The sequence below is a fragment of the Ranitomeya variabilis genome, chromosome 2 (assembly GCF_051348905.1).
Source record: "Ranitomeya variabilis isolate aRanVar5 chromosome 2, aRanVar5.hap1, whole genome shotgun sequence".
NCBI classification, from domain to species: Eukaryota; Metazoa; Chordata; class Amphibia; order Anura; family Dendrobatidae; genus Ranitomeya; species Ranitomeya variabilis.
The window spans coordinates 94,783,444-94,802,131 of NC_135233.1; the positions used below are offsets into that span (position 1 = coordinate 94,783,444).

General features: G+C 44.7%; 1 protein-coding gene across 8 annotated transcripts in view; it reads right to left on the reverse strand.

The window, feature by feature from the left end:
- Nucleotides 1-18,688, reverse strand: part of LOC143804537 (protocadherin Fat 4-like) — a 285,900-nt gene that overhangs the window by 41,458 nt on the left and 225,754 nt on the right. For 4 of the 8 annotated variants that reach the window (XM_077282725.1, XM_077282727.1, XM_077282724.1 and 1 more), the window contains 4 exons: nt 14,219-14,296; nt 10,041-10,133; nt 5,497-5,574; nt 743-820 (listed from right to left, as the gene is read on the reverse strand). In XM_077282725.1, coding sequence (XP_077138840.1) covers nt 743-820; nt 5,497-5,574; nt 10,041-10,133; nt 14,219-14,296 — 327 coding nt within the window. The remainder of the gene's footprint in view (nt 1-742; nt 821-5,496; nt 5,575-10,040; nt 10,134-14,218; nt 14,297-18,688) is intronic. The other 4 variants (XM_077282731.1, XM_077282728.1, XM_077282726.1 and 1 more) reach the window with 3 other exon arrangements.

Below are 18,688 nucleotides of genomic sequence, written 5' to 3' on the forward strand. Positions count from 1 at the left end.
ACAGCCCGCATCTCATCCCCCCCCCCCCCGATAATGGCCCCACAGTCCGGTGAAAAAGAAAAAAAAAAACTCTCCTCACCTTTCCTTTTGCCCGCGCTGCTCCTGGTGGCTGCAGTCTGCCCAGGACACTGCAGGTGCGCGATGATATGACATCATCGCGCACCCGCAGTGTACTGTCAGAGGCAGATCGGGGAATGATGGGAGAGGGAGCGTCAGGTGACGCTCTCCTCCATCATTGCATTGAACTATACCGGTGTCATAGACGCCGGTATAGTTAAATGCGGCGGCGGCGGCGGCGGGGGGGGAGGAACAGTGCAGCGGCCCACTACTGGCATCGGCTCTTCTGGCATTTGCCAGAAGTGCCCGATGTCCAGCCCGGCCCTGCCCTGACCTGCCGGCCCGGGGCCCCTGACCTGCGGGGCCCGGTCGCAATGGCGACCGCTGCGACCGCGGTCGTTACGCCCCTGATTAACACTGAAGGCATCAAAACTATGAATTAACACATGTGGAATTATATACTTAACAAAAAAGTGTGAAACAACTGAAAATATGTCTTATATTCTAGGTTCTTCAAAGTAGCCACCTTTTGCTTTGATGACTGCTTTGCACAATCTTTAAATGAGAAGGTGAGTCCAAACTTTTGGTCTGTACTGTATGTCTGTAAATTTGACAAAAGAAAACCAATCCTCCCTCCAATATGATGTTGAGAAACTAACTGCAGCAATAGAAATATTAGACTTACGCATCATCTGTTTTATGAACATTACTTGTGGACTCATCATCACCACTTGGTTCTTTGAAGCCCTGTGAGGAAGTTTCCCTAGAAAGAGTAAAAACATAAATACACCAGAACAATTACAGCCCTTAAATAATAAACAGTAATAGGCATAAAGCCACGACAGATCTGGGGGAATTTGTTAGACAATCCTGTCTAAACACCTAGACCAGTGATGGTGACCCAATGGCACGTGTGCTAGAGGTGGCACTCAAAGCCCTCTTTACCGGCAAGCGCACCATCACCCCAGCACTATGACTTTTTCTGGGAGTCAGCCATCAAGCTGACATCTGTCACAGAGAAGGTGCATCGTGCCGCCTCCCAGCAATCAATTGGATTTTGGTATGTGACTGCAATTCAGTTCATAATCACACTCAGAATTCATCGAAACGCGCGTAGGGGTTTACACAGGTCTCAACTCTCGTGTTATCCCACTGTGCTAAATATGCTCTGAGGTTTTTCGATATTTAGCAAATGAACCCGCATTACTATAAGCATCTTGGCACTTGTTTTTTTAGGTGTTCCCATTAGGATACTGATCACTAATTTTAGGGCAACACCGTTAGGACTACTACTTTTAGCCTTCTCTTATCCGGCCAGATTGTGACTTATTGACTTATATGTGAGGTTGTTTATGTTTATGCACTTAGCACTTTTATATGGGGGTTGTTTCCCCTTAGGGTTTTTTTCATGAGACATATCACTTATTACGGTTATGTTGATATATATGGCATAAAGCCACTTGTGGCCTGTTTAAATATTTACGGTATAGTTATCAACATATGGGTATCAGTGTATTTTACATGAGATCTGCTTTTAGATCGGAGGTACTTTTACATCGCTTTGGATTGTGTATGATGGTTTGAGGTTTTTATCTCTTTGATACAAATAAAATGATATGTTTTTTGAACTTAACATTTTTGTGGCCTGTCTAATTTTTTTGGGGGGGTCCTTGTGTGTTTATCAGTTCATAATCTGTGGGTTACTCAGCCTAAGGCCGGGGTCACACTTGCAAATGCAATGCGAGAAACTTGCACTAGTCTCTTGCATCAATACCCGGCACAGTTGCCGGCACATGGGACCGGAGTGTGTGGCTGCATGTATTTCTATGCAGCTGAATGCTTTTGTACCGAGTGTCGACGGCAGTGCTCGGAATTGATGTGAGAGACTCGTGTGAGTTTCTCGCATTGCACTCGCAAGTGTGACCCCGGTCTAAATGAAAACTGCTCACATTGCCCAGAGCAACAAATCACAGTACAGCTTTCATATTATCAGCGCAGTTTGAAAAATGAGAGATGCGCTGTGATTATTTGCTAAATGAGACACATTCATCAATGTTGTCTATAGCCGGTTTCAGATATCGACCTTCAAGGTCTGAGTACAGATTAAGATATCCAGGATGGCTGCAGGTCTCATGACCCAAACTGCCTCATAGGCATGCATGAGGGTTTTGAATCAGACCGAGAGATCTGGAGCTGGTCCGGACATCACAGACAGATCTCTAAAACCACCCTAAGGCCACATTCACATGTTCAGTATTTGGTCAGTTTTTACATCAGTATTTGTAAGCATTTTTCACCCACTCCTGGCTTTTGCTTCAAATACTGATGTAAAACACAGAAAAAATGCTGAACATATGAATGTGCCTAAGGGCATGTACACATAATGTATTTTTTGTAGTGGATTGCACTTGGAAATCTGGGGAGCAAAGAGATGGATAAACTTGAGGACACTGTTTGGGGAGCAAGCAAGGGTTGGGTGCAGATACAGTTTGGGGAGAAAGGGAAAGGGTGAAATTTGAGGGCACAGTGTGGAGAGTGAGGGAAGGGATGGGTGCATAAACAGTATAGAGAGCCATAAATTTGAGGACACAGTATATGAAGCAAAGAGAGAGGATGGGTGCAGAAACAGTATAGGGAGCAAGAGGGGGGATGGTGCTGACACAGTATGAGGAGCAAAGGAATGGGATAAGTGCAGACAAAGTAGTAGGGGAGAATGTATACACACAGTATGAGGGGGGAATGTATGCAGACACATTATGGAGGAAATGTATGTGGACACAGTATGAGGAGCAGTGGCATGTGGGAGGATACAGTATGGAGAGCGAAGAGGTAAATATGTGAGGGGAGACAGTATGGTTAGCAGGGGGGATGCGAGGGGAAACGGTGTGAGGGAGGTAGAAGTGTGTGAGGATACTATTGAGAGGAATAGTGTGGGGAGACAGTACCATAAGAGTCAAATATTTTGTGCAGGAGATATAGTGAACGTCAATAATTTATTCAGGGATTCAGAATAGGGCAGAAATTTTTATCAAGAAGCATTATAATGACACTGCTATTTTTAAGGGCATTGTGTCAAGATGTGCTGCAAAAGACCGGAGAAGAGACAGGCTGTGGCTGTGAATAGTTATCATGACGTATGGACAAGATGAAAAAAGAAAGAGAACAACTCCAATAAGAGACATCATCTATAAGGTACCTGGATGTAAATGTTTATGTGTGATCCTGCTCGCATCTCACCAGTATTGTGGTCCCTGTATGGTCCACAGTCTGATAATGACTGATAACAACTCTGTTATGATGACCTGGTGGTTAGGAGCACTAGGAATGACCTGATGAGCAAACTAGTAATACAGGACAAGCTCTGGGAAGTGGGAACTCTGCTGACCGCAACCCCTAAACCTATCACAACAACTAGAAATAGCCGTGGAGCGTACCTGACTCTGCCTAGACGCCTCTTCACAGCCTAAGAGCTAACTACCCCTAAAGATAAAAAATAAGGCCTAACTTGCCTCAGAGAAATTCCCCAAAGAAATAGGCAGCCCCCCACACGTATTGACTGTGAGTTAAGATGGAAGTCACAAACACAGGAATGAAATAGGTTTCAGCAAAGGAGGCCAGACTTAACTAAACAGACTTGATGATAGAAAAGGTATCTCTGCGGTCAGCATAAAAAACTACCAAAAAACCACGCAGAGTGTGCAAAAAAGACCCCACACCGACTCACGGCGTGGAGGTGCCACTCGCCGAAGTACCATTCATAACCACCGGAGGGAGTTCGAGAACAGAATTCACAACACAACTCCCAGCATTTTGTTACCATTGTTAAGAACATACTGGGAATTGAAGATTCATGTGATACAAATGTATATGGGGCAGACTGGACAATACAATTCATGTAGAGTGAAGGAAATATTTATTTGATCCCTTGCTGATTTTGTAAGTTTACCCACTGACAAGGACATGAACAGTCTATAATTTTAAGGGTAGGTTAATTTTTTTTAACATTGAGAGATAGTATATCAAAAGTAAAATCCAAAAAATCACACTGTATAAATTAAGTACATTTATTTGTATTTTGCAGTGAGAAATAAGTATTTAATCCCTCTGGAAAACAAGACCGAATACTAGGTGGCAAAACCCTTGTTGGCAAGCACAGCAGTCAGACATTTTTTTGTAGTTGATGGTGAGGTTTGCGCACGTCAGGAGGAATTTTGGTACACTGATCCTTGCAGATCATCTGTAAATCATTAAGATTTTGAGGCTGTAGCTTGGCAACACGGAGTGTTATGACCCCAATGGCAGAGGGTCTCAGGAATCAATACCAAGTCTGCAAACACAAAAAACCAGCTCATAGGGCAGTGGTAACTGGGCTGACCATATATCTAATCCTAGCACCACAAATAGAAGTAGCCGGGGAACGTGCCTACGTTGGTTCTAGACGTCTCGCGCCAGCCGGAGAACTAACTAACCCTAGAAGGGAAAAGAAAGACCTTTCTTGCCTCCAGAGAAAAGACCCCAAAAGTTGGATACAAGCTCCCAACAAATAATAACGGTGAGGTAAGAGGAAAAGACAAACATAAGAATGAGCTAGGTATTTAGCAAAGAGAGGCCCACTAGCTAATAGCAGAATATAGTAAGATGACTTATATGGTCAGCAAAAACCCTATTAAAATATCCACGCTGGATATTCAAGAACCCCCGAACCGTCTAACGGCCCGGGGGGAGAATACCAGCCCCCTAGAGCTTCCAGCAAGGTCAGAAATCACATTTAGTACAAGCTGGAAAAAATAGTAGCAAAGCAAGTAACTAAAAAAACAAAGAAGCAAGACTTAGCTTAATTTTGCAAGAGCCAGGACCAGCAGACAGGAGCAACAGAAGGATCTGATTACAACGATGCCAGGCACTGGACTAAGGATCCAGGAAGTTAATATAGCGACACCCCTGGACTAACGACCCAGGTGAGTGCCAAACAGAAAAAAGACAATCCCAGAGTCATACCACTAGTGACCACAAGAGGGAGCCAAAAAGTCTAATTCACAACAACGGAGCTTCAACTCCCTCCATACGTTTTTTTTATGGGACTAAGAACTGGAAACTGGCTAGGCCACTCCATGACCTTACTATGCTTCTTTTTGAGCCAACCCTAACAGTCTAATTAAGGTCTGAAACCTTGGTCAAAGTTATCTGAACACAAAAATCTCCAAGGGTGCCCAAACGTTTACAACACACCATTTTTCTTTTTGCAATTTTTAAAATGTTAAAAAAATTACAATATATTTTTCCCCCTAAAATAAAAATAAAAGGTGTTATCTTTAACTTTAGGCCTTTTAGAGATCATTTTATCTTCAACTTGCTTAACTGTTTATAATAAAAGTAATTTTGACCAGGAGTGCCCAAACTTTTACATGCCACTGTAATCAGGATCCATCATCATAATACCTTTCTACTTGTCCTATAGTAGTCTCCTCGGTATCTCCACTCATCTGGACTTGTGCAATCTCCTTTTTTGTAGTATCACTGCAGAATACAAAAATTAAGAATTACTGGAGCTTTTGCACAGACCTGACCACATTGCAAAGTCAAAAACTGGTCATTAATGAAAGGGGCTGTTCATTTTTAATATCCATTCATGTGCAAAATGGATCTTTACATCTTTGTAGCCCATCCCATCTTTGTGCAGGTAAACAATTTTGTCCCTGGTGTCCTTAGACAGCTCTTTGGTCTTGGCCATGGTGGAGAGGTTGGAATGCAGTTGAGTGTGTGGACAGGTGTCTTTTACACAGGAAACAAGATTAAACAAATGCAATTAATACAGATAATGAGTGCACAGTAGGAGGACTTCTTAAAGAAAAACTAAAAGATCTGTGAGAGCAAGAATTCTTGCTGGCTGGTAGGTGATTAAATTTTTAATTCATGCAATGAATTATGTAAAAAAATCATACAATGTGATTTTCTGGATATTATTTTTAAGATTCAGTCTTTCACAGTTCAAGTGTACCTACGATAAAAATTACAGACCTCTCCATTCTTTGTAGGTGGGAAAACTTGCAAAATCGGCAGTGTATCAAATACTTATTTTCCCCACTGTATGTGGGCTTGTTTTATGACAAACAGCTCTGCCATTGTTTTTTGTCATTTAAATTGTTTTGTAATAAAAAAACTTTATGCAAAAAATCATATTTTAATAACCTTTACAAGTATTTATTTTCAATTTGCATGATGCTATCTTCTGATTATTTAAATAATATACTGTAAAATAAGCTTGCCAATAATATATTTGCAAAAACATGCTGCTACAGTGAGAAGCTTTTTATATATAGTATACTTGCTTTGAAAATGTTACATACGTTCTATATAGTTGGAGTTTGGAGGTTTATTTTTTTATTGTTTTTGAAATGAACTGTATTGCTTTCCCCCGACCTCTGTGCTATAAAAAATCCAGCTGGTAGCGGGCGGTCAATCAGCATGATGTCAGCAGTGATGTTCCATCGACAGAGCAGAGTAGAAGAGGAAGAGATGCTTTGCTGACGTGTGGTCAAATGAAGCAGTATAATTGCCAGAAGGAGCCGTCTGTGACTGCTCTGAGTCGGCAGAGATCGGCGTTGGGCAGAACAGGTAGGTGCAACTACTTGCTTGTAGGATCTTAACCCCCACCAAAGTCTCGGATAACCATTTTAACAATATGCAAAAATAATACATTAAAATAATGCAGGTCCAGTTTGACTTGGTGTGAAAAGACACAAAAAACTTTAAAGTAAGATTTGGTTATGGATTTAGCTTGTTGGGCAAATACCCGTATATACGCGAGTATAAGCCGACCCGATTATAAGCCGACCCCCCTAATTTTGCCACAAAAAACTGGGAAAACTTATTGACTCGAGTATAAGCCTAGGGTGGGAAATGCAGCAGCTACCGGTAAATGTCAAAAATAAAAAACGATACCAATAAAAGTAAAATTAATTGAGACATCAGTAGGTTAAGTGTTTTTGAATATCCATATTGAATCAGGAGCCCCATATAATGCTCCATACAGTTCATGATGGGCCCCATAAGATGCTCCATATTAAAATATACCCCATATAATGCTGCACAAAGGTTAATAATGGCCCCATAAGATGCTCCATAGAAACATTTGCCCCATACAATGCTGCATAAAGGTTGATGGCCCCATAAGATGCTCCACACATTATGGCCCCATAAGATACTCCACACATTATGGCTCCATAAGATGCTCAAAACATTATTCCCCATAAGATGCTCCACACATTATGGCCCCATGAGATGCTCCATACATTATGGTTCCATAGGATGCTCAAAACATTATTCCCCATAAGATGCTCCACACATTATGGCCCCATAAGATGCTCCATACATTATGGCTCCATAAGATGCTCCATACATTGTGGCCCCATGAGATGCTCCATACATTATGGCTCCATGAGATGCTCCACACATTAGGGGCCCCATGAGATGCTCCACACATTATGGCCCCATGAGATGCTCAATACATTGTGGCCCCATAAGATGCTCCACACATTATGGCCCCATAAGATGCACCATACATTATGGCTCCATGAGATGCTCCACACATTAGGGGCCCCATGAGATGCTCCACACATTATGGCCCCATGAGATGCTCCATACATTGTGGCCCCATAAGATGCTCCATACATTATGGCTCCATAAGTTGCTCCATACATTGTGGCCCCATGAGATGCTCCATACATTATGGCCCCATAAGATGCTCCACACATTATGGCCCCATGAGATGCTCCATACATTATGGCTCCATGAGATGCTCCACACATTAGGGGCCCCATGAGATGCTCCACACAATATGGCCCCATGAGATGCTCAATACATTGTGGCCCCATAAGATGCTCCACACTTTATGGCCCCATAAGATGCTCCATACATTATGGCTCCATGAGATGCTCCACACATTAGGGGCCCCATGAGATGCTCCACACATTATGGCCCCATGAGATGCTCCATACATTGTGGCCCCATAAGATGCTCCATACATTGTGGCCCCATGAGAAGCTCCATACATTGTGGCCCCATGAGATGCTCCATACATTGTGGCCCCATGAGATGCTCCATATATTATGGCTCCATGAGATGCTCCACACATTAGGGGCCCCATGAGATGCTTCACACATTATGGCCTCATAAGATGCTCAATACATTGTGGCCCCATAAGATGCTCCATATATTGTGGCCCCATGAGATGCTCCATACATTATGGCTCCATGAGATGCACCACACATTAGGGGCCCCATGAGATGCTTCACACATTATGGCCTCATAAGATGCTCAATACATTGTGGCCCCATAAGATGCTCCATATATTGTGGCCCCAAGAGATGCTCCATACATTATGGCTCCATGAGATGCTCCACACATTAGGGGCCCAATGAGATGCTTCACACATTATGGCCTCATAAGATGCTCCATACATTGTGGCCCCATAAGATGCTCCATACATTGTGGCCCCATGAGATGCTCCACACATTAGGGCCCCATACGATGCTCCATACATTGTGGCCCCATAAGATGCTCCACACATTTGCCCCATTTGCTGTTGCTGCGATTAAAATAAAAAAAATCACATACTCACCTCTCTTCGCTCAGGCCCCCGGCACTTGCGATAGTCACCTTCCTCGTTCCATCGCTGCGCGCTGCTCTGTCTTCCATCCTCTGCACTGACTGTTCAGGCAGAGGGCGGCGCGCACACTAATCGCGTCATCGCGCCCTCTGACCTGAACAGTCACAGCTAGAAGACGGAAGACAGAGCGGCGCGCAGCGATGGAACGAGGAAGGTGACTATCGCGCAATGCTCACCTCCCCTGATATACTCACCTGCTCCCGGCGTGGTCCCTGGCAGCGTCTCACTGTCAGATGGTCTCAGGGAGCCGGCGGCATCTTCCTGTGTTCAGCGGTCACGTACCGCTCATTACAGTAATGAATATGCGTGCATATTCATTACTGTAATGAGCGGTACCACGTGACTGCTGAACACCGGAAGAGCTGCCCGGAGACCATGGGACATGAAGGGACCGCGCCAGGAGCAGGTGAGTATGTGACAATCACCGCTCCCCCTCACCCGCCGACCCCACGCCGACACTGACTCGAGTATAAGCCGAGAGGGTCACTTTCAGCCCAAAAAAGTGGGCTGAAAATCTTGGCTTATACTCGAGTATATACGGTACCCTATTTTGCTTTTGGAAAATACAAATAGCAAAAAAAGTTGTAAAAATATTAAACTAATTATTTTCTAACCAAGTTTTGAAGTAAAGCCTTACCTCTTGTTCTCGTCTCCAGTAATAAGCTCAAATGTTTCATTCATAGTTTTGATTTATAGAAAACTTAGTTCTTCAATTTTTATCAGCATCAATATTTAATGTCTTACATTATATCACCATAATAAAACAAATTGGTTATCGTTTAGATAGATAATCCACATCCTTTTTAATTTTCCACTGAAGCCGTCACATGTGGTCTTAGTTTTATGATGAATGAGTCTATCATGTTTTAGTTTTTTAAAGTGTTAAAAATAACAAACAAAAAGTATATTTTTAATAACTTTTTATATAGTGTATTTAGTTTCCATGTCCACATTGCTATCTTCTGACGGCTGATTTAACGCTTTTGCATATACAGTATGCCAAAGTGTTGTAGCCTGTTAATAATATCTTTGTAAAAAGATGTTGATATAGTGGGAAATATGCAAAGTATACAGTATATCTCTTCCAACAACATTTTTTTCTTAAACAAACCATTTTGCTTGTAATTTTATGTTCTATTCACATCATATTTTTGTATCCTTTTGTTTCATCTGGTCATTTACCTCAATTACATAAAAAGCATTATCCATATATATGCTATATTTTTTAAAAAATTCTGTTCTAATGGTGTATTGCTTTCAAAATTTGACAAAAGTAAATGTATCCTAACAAAAGCAATAGACATTTCAAGCTTACCCATAATCTTTTTTAAGAGCAGCGAAAGCACCACTTGCTTTTATTTTAATGAAACCCTTACTTGCTGCTTTGAAGCTCTTCTGGGAAGTTGTTCTGCAACAAGTAAAAATATGAATACATTATTTTATGCTTTATTATATGTCTTTGTAAATTTGACAAAAGAAAACCAATCCTGCCTCCAATATGATGCTGAGAACCTAACTGTGGCAATAGACATATTAGACTTACGCATCATCTGTTTTAGGAACATTACTTGCGGACTCATCTTCACCACTTGCTGAAGATATTTCCTTGAAGAAACCTCTAATAAATACACCAAAAGAATTACAGCCCTTAAATAATAAACAGTAATAGGCATAAAGCCACAACATATCTGGGGGAATTTGTTAGACAATCCAGTTTAACCACCTGGACCAGTGATGGTGAACCTATGGCACGCGTGCTAGAAGTGGCACTCAGAGCCCTCTTTGTCGGCAAGCGCACCATCACCCCAGCACTATGACTTTTTCTGGGAGTCGGCCATCAAGTTGACAGCTGTCACAGAGAAGGTGCATTGTGCCGGCTCCCAGCAATCAACTGCGCTCGTGTCAATTAAACCCCTGACAGCCGAGTCAGGGAGACGTCAGAACCATGATCAAGTCGTGAGATCATGTTGCTGATGTACCACTCCGGGTTATGTAGTCCTTTAGGAGCACTGCTTTATGAGGCATGGTGGAAGCAAGAGCTTCAATTCCCGAGAGGCTGTGATGAGCCATCTGCCTGTCCTGGAGCTTTGCTGTAGAGCTGCAACTAATGGGATTCTGGTATGTGACTGCAATTCAGTTCATAATCTGTGGGTTACTCAGCCTAAGGCCGGGGTCACACTTGCAAATGCAATGCGAGAAACTTGCACGAATCTCTCGCATCAATTACCGGCACAGCCGCCGTCACTCGGGACCGGAGTGTGTAGCTGCATGTATTTCTATGCAGCTGAATGCTCCGATACTGAGTGCTGGCGGCAGTGACTGGTATTGATGCAAGAAATTTGTACGAGTTTCTCGCATTGCACTCGCAAGTGTGACCCCGGTCTAAATGAAAACTGCTTACGAGTCTATAATCACTGCACTCTTTGCGACAATATTATGCGTAATGGAGGTGCGTCACTAAGTCATGCTCGTACGTCATGGATGGAGATGGTATAGGTTTGGTACATATAACCACAGTAGGAATACAGCTCGTGTTGAAGCCAAACGGGGAGATGAAGGGTGTTCGTTAAGCCTATTGACAGGGCTGCACTAGCCTGGATGATATATGTGCCAATGGTGGCCGAGTATGGTCCGGTACGTAGCGAGACGTTGGTGGTGGAGTGGGAGGACTGGCACAACCGTGCCTTAGCCGTAGATAGCCTGATACAGCTTTCATATTATCAGCGCAGTTTGAAAAATGAGAGATGCGCTGTGATTGTTTGCTAAATGAGACACATTCATTAATGTTGTTTATAGCCGGTTTCAGATATTGACCTTCAAGGTCTGAGTACAAATTAAGATATCCAAGATGGCTGCAGGTCTCATGACCCAAACTACCTCATAGGCATGCATAATAGTGTTGAATCAGATCGAGAGATTCGGAGCTGGTCCTGACATCACAGACAGATCTCTAAAAGCACCCTAAGGCCATATTCACATGTTCAGTATTTCGTCAGTTTAATACATCAGTATTTGTAAGCATTTTTCACCCACTCCTGGTTTTTGCTTCAAATACTGATGTATAATACTGACCAAATACTGAACATATGAATGGGCCTAAGGGCATGTACACATGAGGTCTTTTTCTAGTGGATTGCTCTTGGAAATCTGGAGAGTGAAGGGATGGATATATTTGAGGACACTGTTTGGGGAGCAAGCAAGGGTTGGGCGTAGACACAGTATGTAAAGCGGGGGTGGGAAGCATGTATGGGTGGGTGCAGACACATTTTGGGGAGCAAGGGAAAGGGAGAAATTTGAGGGCACAGTGTGGAGAGTGAGGGGAGGGATGGGTGCATACACAGTATGGGGAGTCAGAAATTTGAGGACACAGTATGTGAAGCAAAGCGACACTATGGGGGCAGAAACAGTATAGGGAGCAATAGGGGGGTTGGTGCTGACACAGTATGAGGAGCAAGGTATGGGATGATTGCAGACAAAGTAGGAGGGGAGAATGTATACAAACACAGTATGAGGGGGGAATGTATGCAGACACATTATGGAGGAAATATATGCGGACACGGTATGGGGAGCAGTAGCATGTGGGAGGATACAGTATGGAGAGCAAAGTGGTAAATATGTGAGGGGAGACAGTAGTTAGCAGGGGGAATGTGAGATGAAACGGTGTGAGGGAGGTAGAAATGTGTGAGGAGACTATTGAGGGGAATAGTGTGAAGAGACAGTACCATAAGAGTCAAATATTTTGTGCAGGGGATATAGTGAATGTCAAAAATTTATTCAGGGGTTCAGAATAGGGCAGAAATTTTATTAAGAAGTATTATAATGACACTGCTATTTTTAAGGGCATCGTGTTAAGATGTGTTGAAGAAGACTGGAGAAGAGATGGCCTGTGGCTGTGAATAGTCATCATGACGTCTGGACAAGATGAAAGAAAGAAAGAGAACAACTCCAATAAAAGACAACATCATCTATAAGATACCTGGATGTAAATGTTTATGTGAGATCCTGCTCGCATCTCACCAGTACTGTGGTCCATGTATGGTCCACAGTCTGATAATGACTGATAACAACTCTCAGCATCTTGTTACCATTGTTAAGAACATACTGGGAATTGAAGGTTCATGTGATGCAAATGTATATGGGGCTCACTGGACATTACAATTCATGTACAGGAATTATTTTTTTTGATTCCTTGCTGATTTGTAAGTTTACCCACTGACAAGGACATGAACAGTCTATAATTTTAAGGGTAGGTCTTTTTTTTAACATTGAGAGATATGATATCAAAAGTAAAATCCAGAAAATCACATTGTATAAATTATGTAAATTTATTTGCATTTTGCAGTGAGAAATAAGTATTTGATCCCTCTGGCAAACAAGACTGAATATTTGGTGGCTAAACCCTTGTTGGCAAGCACAGCAGTCAGACGTTTTTTGTAGTTGATGATGAGGTTTGTGCACTTGTCAGGAGAAATTTTGGTCCACTCCTCTTTGCAGATCATCTCTAAATTATTAAGCTTTTGAGGCTGTCATTTGGCAACACGGAGCTTCAACTCCCTCCATAGGTTTTCTATGGAATTAAGGTCTGGAGACTGGCTAGGCCACTCCATGACCTTACTGTGCTTCTTTTTGAGCCAACCCTAACAGGCTAATTAAGGTCAAAGTTATCTGAACACAAAAATCTCCAAGGGTGCCCAAACTTTTGCATCAGCCCATTTTTCTGTTTGTAATTTTTAAAATGTAAAAAAATTACAATATATTTTTTCCCCTAAAATAAAAAGGAAACGTGTTATCTTTAATTTTATGCCTTTTAGAGATTATTTTATCTTCAAATTGCTTAAAGGGAACCTGTCACCCCCGCAGGCGTTTGTAACTAAAAGAGCCACCTTGTGCAGCACTAATGCTGCATTCTGACAAGGTGGCTCTTTTAGTTCTTGTTTTTGGCACTAATGAAATAATCGTTTATGAAATTTGTCAATCATACCTTGAAATCATCTCGGGGGCAGATCTTTCCACCCTAATACAGACGCACCACAGCCATCACTCAGGGCCTCTGCGTGCTGGGCGCTGCCTCCTCTTCCTTCATTACCGTTCCCGGTGCCTGCGCTATAATTTTTTTTTCAGGCATGCGCAGTTGCGCTGCCTTTGGAACTTACAGCGCAAGTGCCAGGGATGTTACTGAAGAGGAGGCGGCGCTCGGCGCGCAGAGGCCTTGAGTGACGGCTGTGGTGAGTCTGTATTAGGGGGGAAAGACCTGCCCCAGGGACGATTTCAAGGTATGAGGGACACATTTAATAAACAATTATTTCATTAGTGCCAGGAACAAGAACTAAAAGAGCCACCTTGTCAGAATGCAGGATTAGTGCTGCACAAGGTGGCTCTTAAACGCCTGGGGGGGTGACAGGTTCCCTTTAACTGTTTACAATAAAAGTAATTTTAGGCAGGAGTGCCCAAACTTTTACATGCCGCTGTAATAAGGATCCACCATCATAATACCTTTCTACTTGTCCTATAGTAGGCTCCTCGGTATCTTCACTCATCTGCACTTGTGCAATTTCCTTTTTTGTAGTACTTCTGCAGGATACAAAAATTAAGAATTACTGGAGCTTTTGTACAGACCTGACCACATTACAAAGTCAATAACTGGTCACTGTCTGTTAGGGTTGGTGGAACGCACCGAATATATATATATATGAGACGGTTGGTGCGTTCGCAACCTGGGGTCCACCGTGCAGGAGAGAAACCTGCTGCTAGTAATAGGTCGGTACTATATGGTGGTATTAGCAAACTCTGTTACTTCACAGATTCGCTAGAATAACAAGATGCTGTGCCCTGTTAACCTCACAGAGGAACACAGCTACCAAACAGAGCAAAACTGTGGTCATGCAGTTAGAACAGCAGACAAGCAACTCCTCACCGGAGGTGCCGGTATTCTAGGGGCTTATTTCAGCCAAGGCCCTGAATACAAACATACAAAGACCTCACCGGAGGTGTCCGGTAATCTAGAGGCTTATTTCAGCCAAACCCTGACCACATACAAGCATGACCACACTGGCGCTGAGCTCTTTAACATTGGTTTGATACTAGCGCATGGCCGTGCGGCCATGCGAACCTTTTATAGCTTTAGCACTCAAGGACCTTCCTAGTGGTCCAACAGGAACTGCTTCAGGACCTGCGCATGTGACCCCCAACCTCCAATGGGAGGTTGTCCTGTGGGCATGCCCAGTATGGGAAAAGCAGGACTTAGTTCCAGAAAGATCAGCTCGCTGCTGATCAGTGCTGGCTACAAAGGCAGAGCCTGGAAGAACAGTAGTAACCAGTCGCCCAGTATCCGCCTGAGTCAGACGCTGGGACCGACGGCTCCACTGCGGCTGGAGAAGAATGGGAGACCGCAGCGGAGATGGTTCGAGATTCCCCCCGTGCAGAGAGGAGAACTTGACACCTAACATTACCGTCCCTCCTAGGGCCCCCCCCTTGGACCTCGCTACGCTCGAAGGCAGCAATGAGCTGTGGAGCTCGAATGTGCTCAGCAGGCTCCCAGGACCTGTCTTCTGGGCCATAACCCTTCCAGTCCACCAAATAAAATTTTCTGCCACGTACCACCTTGCACCCCAAAATAGCGTTCACCTCGTAATCGTCCGTAGACTAACCCGATGTCCCGGCAGATGACTCGGAAAACCGGGACATGTATACGGGCTTTAAGAGGGACACATGAAAAGTGTCGGTGATACCTAGGCGTGGAGGAAGGGCCAAACGGTAGACCACAGGATTAACCTGTTCGAGGACCTTGAAGGGACCCAAGTAGCGAGGTGCAAACTTAGTGGACTAAACTCGCAGCCTGATGTTACGGGCGGAGAGCCACACTAAGTCGCCAGGAGCAAAGGTCGGAGCAGGGCGCCGATGTGCATCGGCGGAGGACCTCATTCTCTCCTTGGAGACCCGGATGGCATCCTGAGTGCGGTCCCAAATGTCTCGTGCCTCCACAGCACAGTCTGCCACCCTGGAGTCGGCAGAAGACACGGGCATAGGCACAGGAACCCGCGGATGCTGGCCGTAATTAAGGATCAAAGGCGTCTGATCAGTAGAGTCAGCTACGGGGTTGTTAAGTGCAAACTCTGCCCACGGTAGCAAGGATGCCCAGTCATCCTGCCTGGCAGAAGCAAAATGTCGTAGATATGTGACCAGGGTCTGGTTGGCCCTCTCTACCAACCCATTCATCTCGGGATGATAAGCTGAGGAGAGATTCAACTCAATGCTGAGTAGACAACAAAGATCTCTCCAGGATCGAGACGCAAACTGGGGACCCCGGTCACTGACAATTTTGTCAGGCATACCGTGTAGGCGAAAGATATGTTTGATAAACAACGCCGCCAGAGCCCGTGCAGAAGGTAGCCGTGCAAGAGGCACCAAGTGCACCATTTTGGAAAAATGGTTGGTGACTACCCAAATAATGGTGCAGCTACGAGACTTGCGTAAGCCCACCACAAAATCCATCCTGACCATCTCCCAGGGCCTGTCCGCCACTGGCAGGGGGTGAAGCAACCCAGCTGGCCGTTGACGAGGAGACTTGTTCTTGGCGCAGGAGACACACGCCCGAACCTAGTCTGCAATGTGACGGGCCATATGTGGCCACCAGTATGTCCTCGCCAGTAGCTCAGATGTCCTTTTGGTCCCAAAATGTCCACCCACCCTGGACGAGTGAACCCAAGAGAGAACCTCCGGACGCAAACTTGATGGTACAAAAGTCTTGCCCGGAGGCACAGACTCTAGAGAAACCGGGGCCACAGTTCTCAGGCTCTCGGAAGGCACAATAAGCCGTGGCTCCTCTTCCCCCTCCTCAGATGATACAACGGAGTGAGAGAGAGCGTCGGCACGAATGTTCTTCTCCCCGGAAAGAAAATGGAGGGTGAAATAGAACCGGGAGAAGAACAAGGACCATCTCACCTGGCGAAAATTTAACCGCTGGGCTGTAAGTAAATAGACCAAATTCTTGTGGTCTGTGAATACTTGGAAGGGAAAGCGAGCCGCCTCCAAAAGATGTCTCCACTCTGAGAAGGCCAACTTCATTGCTAGCAACTCCCTGTCTCCGATGGAATAATTCCTCTCCACTGGTGTGAAGGTCTTGGAAAAGAAAAAGCAAGGATGCTTCCGACCTTGAGCATCCTTTTGGAAGAGGACAGCTCCAGCACCAACGGATGAGGCATCCACCTCCATTATAAATGGCTTATCTACATCGGGGCGATGTAGGATGGGAGAACTAGCAAAATGAGATTTAATAGAAGTGAAGGCCTTGGAGACCTCCTCAGATCACAATTTGGGATTTGCTCCCTTCTTGGTGAGTGCTACCAAGGGAGCTACCAAAGTTCAGAAATGAGGGATGAACTGGTGATAATAGTTAATGAACCCCATAAAGCGCTGCACCGCTTTAAGAGAATGGGGTTCTTGCCAGTCCATCACAGCCTGTAGTTTGGCAGGATCCATAGCCAATCCCTGAGCGGAGATGATATAGCCCAGGAAAGGTAAGGACTCCTGCTCAAATACACATTTCTCCAACTTGGCGTAGAGGGAGTTAGTTCGTAAGAGGTCGAAGACTCTGCAAACATCTCTCCGGTGGGAGTCAATATCTGGAGAGTAGATGATAATATCATCCAGATAGACTACGACCGAGGTGGAAAGCATATTCCAGAAGATATTGTTTACAAAGTCTTGGAAAACGGCGGGGGCATTACAGAGCCCAAAAGGCATCACTAGATATTCATAGTGCCCATACCTGCTGTTAAAAGCCGTCTTCCATTAATCCCCCTCACAGATGCGAATTAGGTTGTAAGCACCCCGCAGATCTAGTTTAGTAAATACCCTTGCTCCCCGAAGCCTATCAAAAAGCTCAGATATTAGGGTCAGGGGATACTTATTCATAACGGTGATGGTGTTAAGACCCCTGTAGTCTATGCATGGACGTAGTTCTCCGTAGAACCGAAGAACCCAGCCCCTGTAGGTGACACTGACTTTCTAATGAATCCTCTTGCCAGATTTTCCTGAATGTACTGTGACATTGCCTCGTCTCCAGGAGAGATAACGGATAGACTCGACCCTGGGGAAGCTCAGCACTAGGCAAGAGGTCAATAGGACAGTCATATGGACGGTGAGGCGGAAGGGTCTCCGCAGCCCTTTTGGAGAACACGTCCACATAGGGCCAATATTGCTTGGGGAGAGAGGTTAGATCTGCGGATACCTCAGTAGTAGCAACCTGAACGCTTTCCCTCTGACATCTACCCCCACAAGATTCACCCCATCCCAAAATTCTGCCAGTGGACCACTCAGTATGTGGCGAGTGGTACCGTAGTCAAGGTATACCTAACAGGACCTCATCAATTCCCTCAGGAATGACGAGCAGAGATATAATCTCCTGATGAGATGGCAACATGGACAGAGTGAAAGGGATGGTCTGGTGTGTTATCTGTGAGGGCAGTGTCGACCCATTCACCACTCGTACGGTTACTGGTTGAGCTAGCTTTACCAAGGGTATTGCGTGACGTTGGGCGAAGGCAGAAGACATAAAATTGCCCTCCATCCCAGAATCCACGCAGACCTCTACCGAGTGAGTGAATGAGCCTATTGTAATTGTCCCCTTAAAGGACAATTTGGAGGCAAACGTCGCCGTGTCTAGTGTACCTCCACCTACTACCACTAGACGCTGACGTTTCCTTGACCGCTGGGAACATCTGGTGGCAAGATGTCCTGACTGCTGGCAAACATGACAGACCTTGAGTGCACGAGCGGTCCAGGACTTGGATCCCGCTCGTGACACTTCCATGGCCTCATGTGACTCAGGGACCTGGACCAGAGATTCCAAAGGTTTGGTGAAGGTGGGAGCCAGCCGAAACCTCTGCCTACACTGGACCCGCTCTAACCTTCGTTCGTGAAAATGGAGGTCAATACGAGTAGACACAGCTATTAACTCCTCCA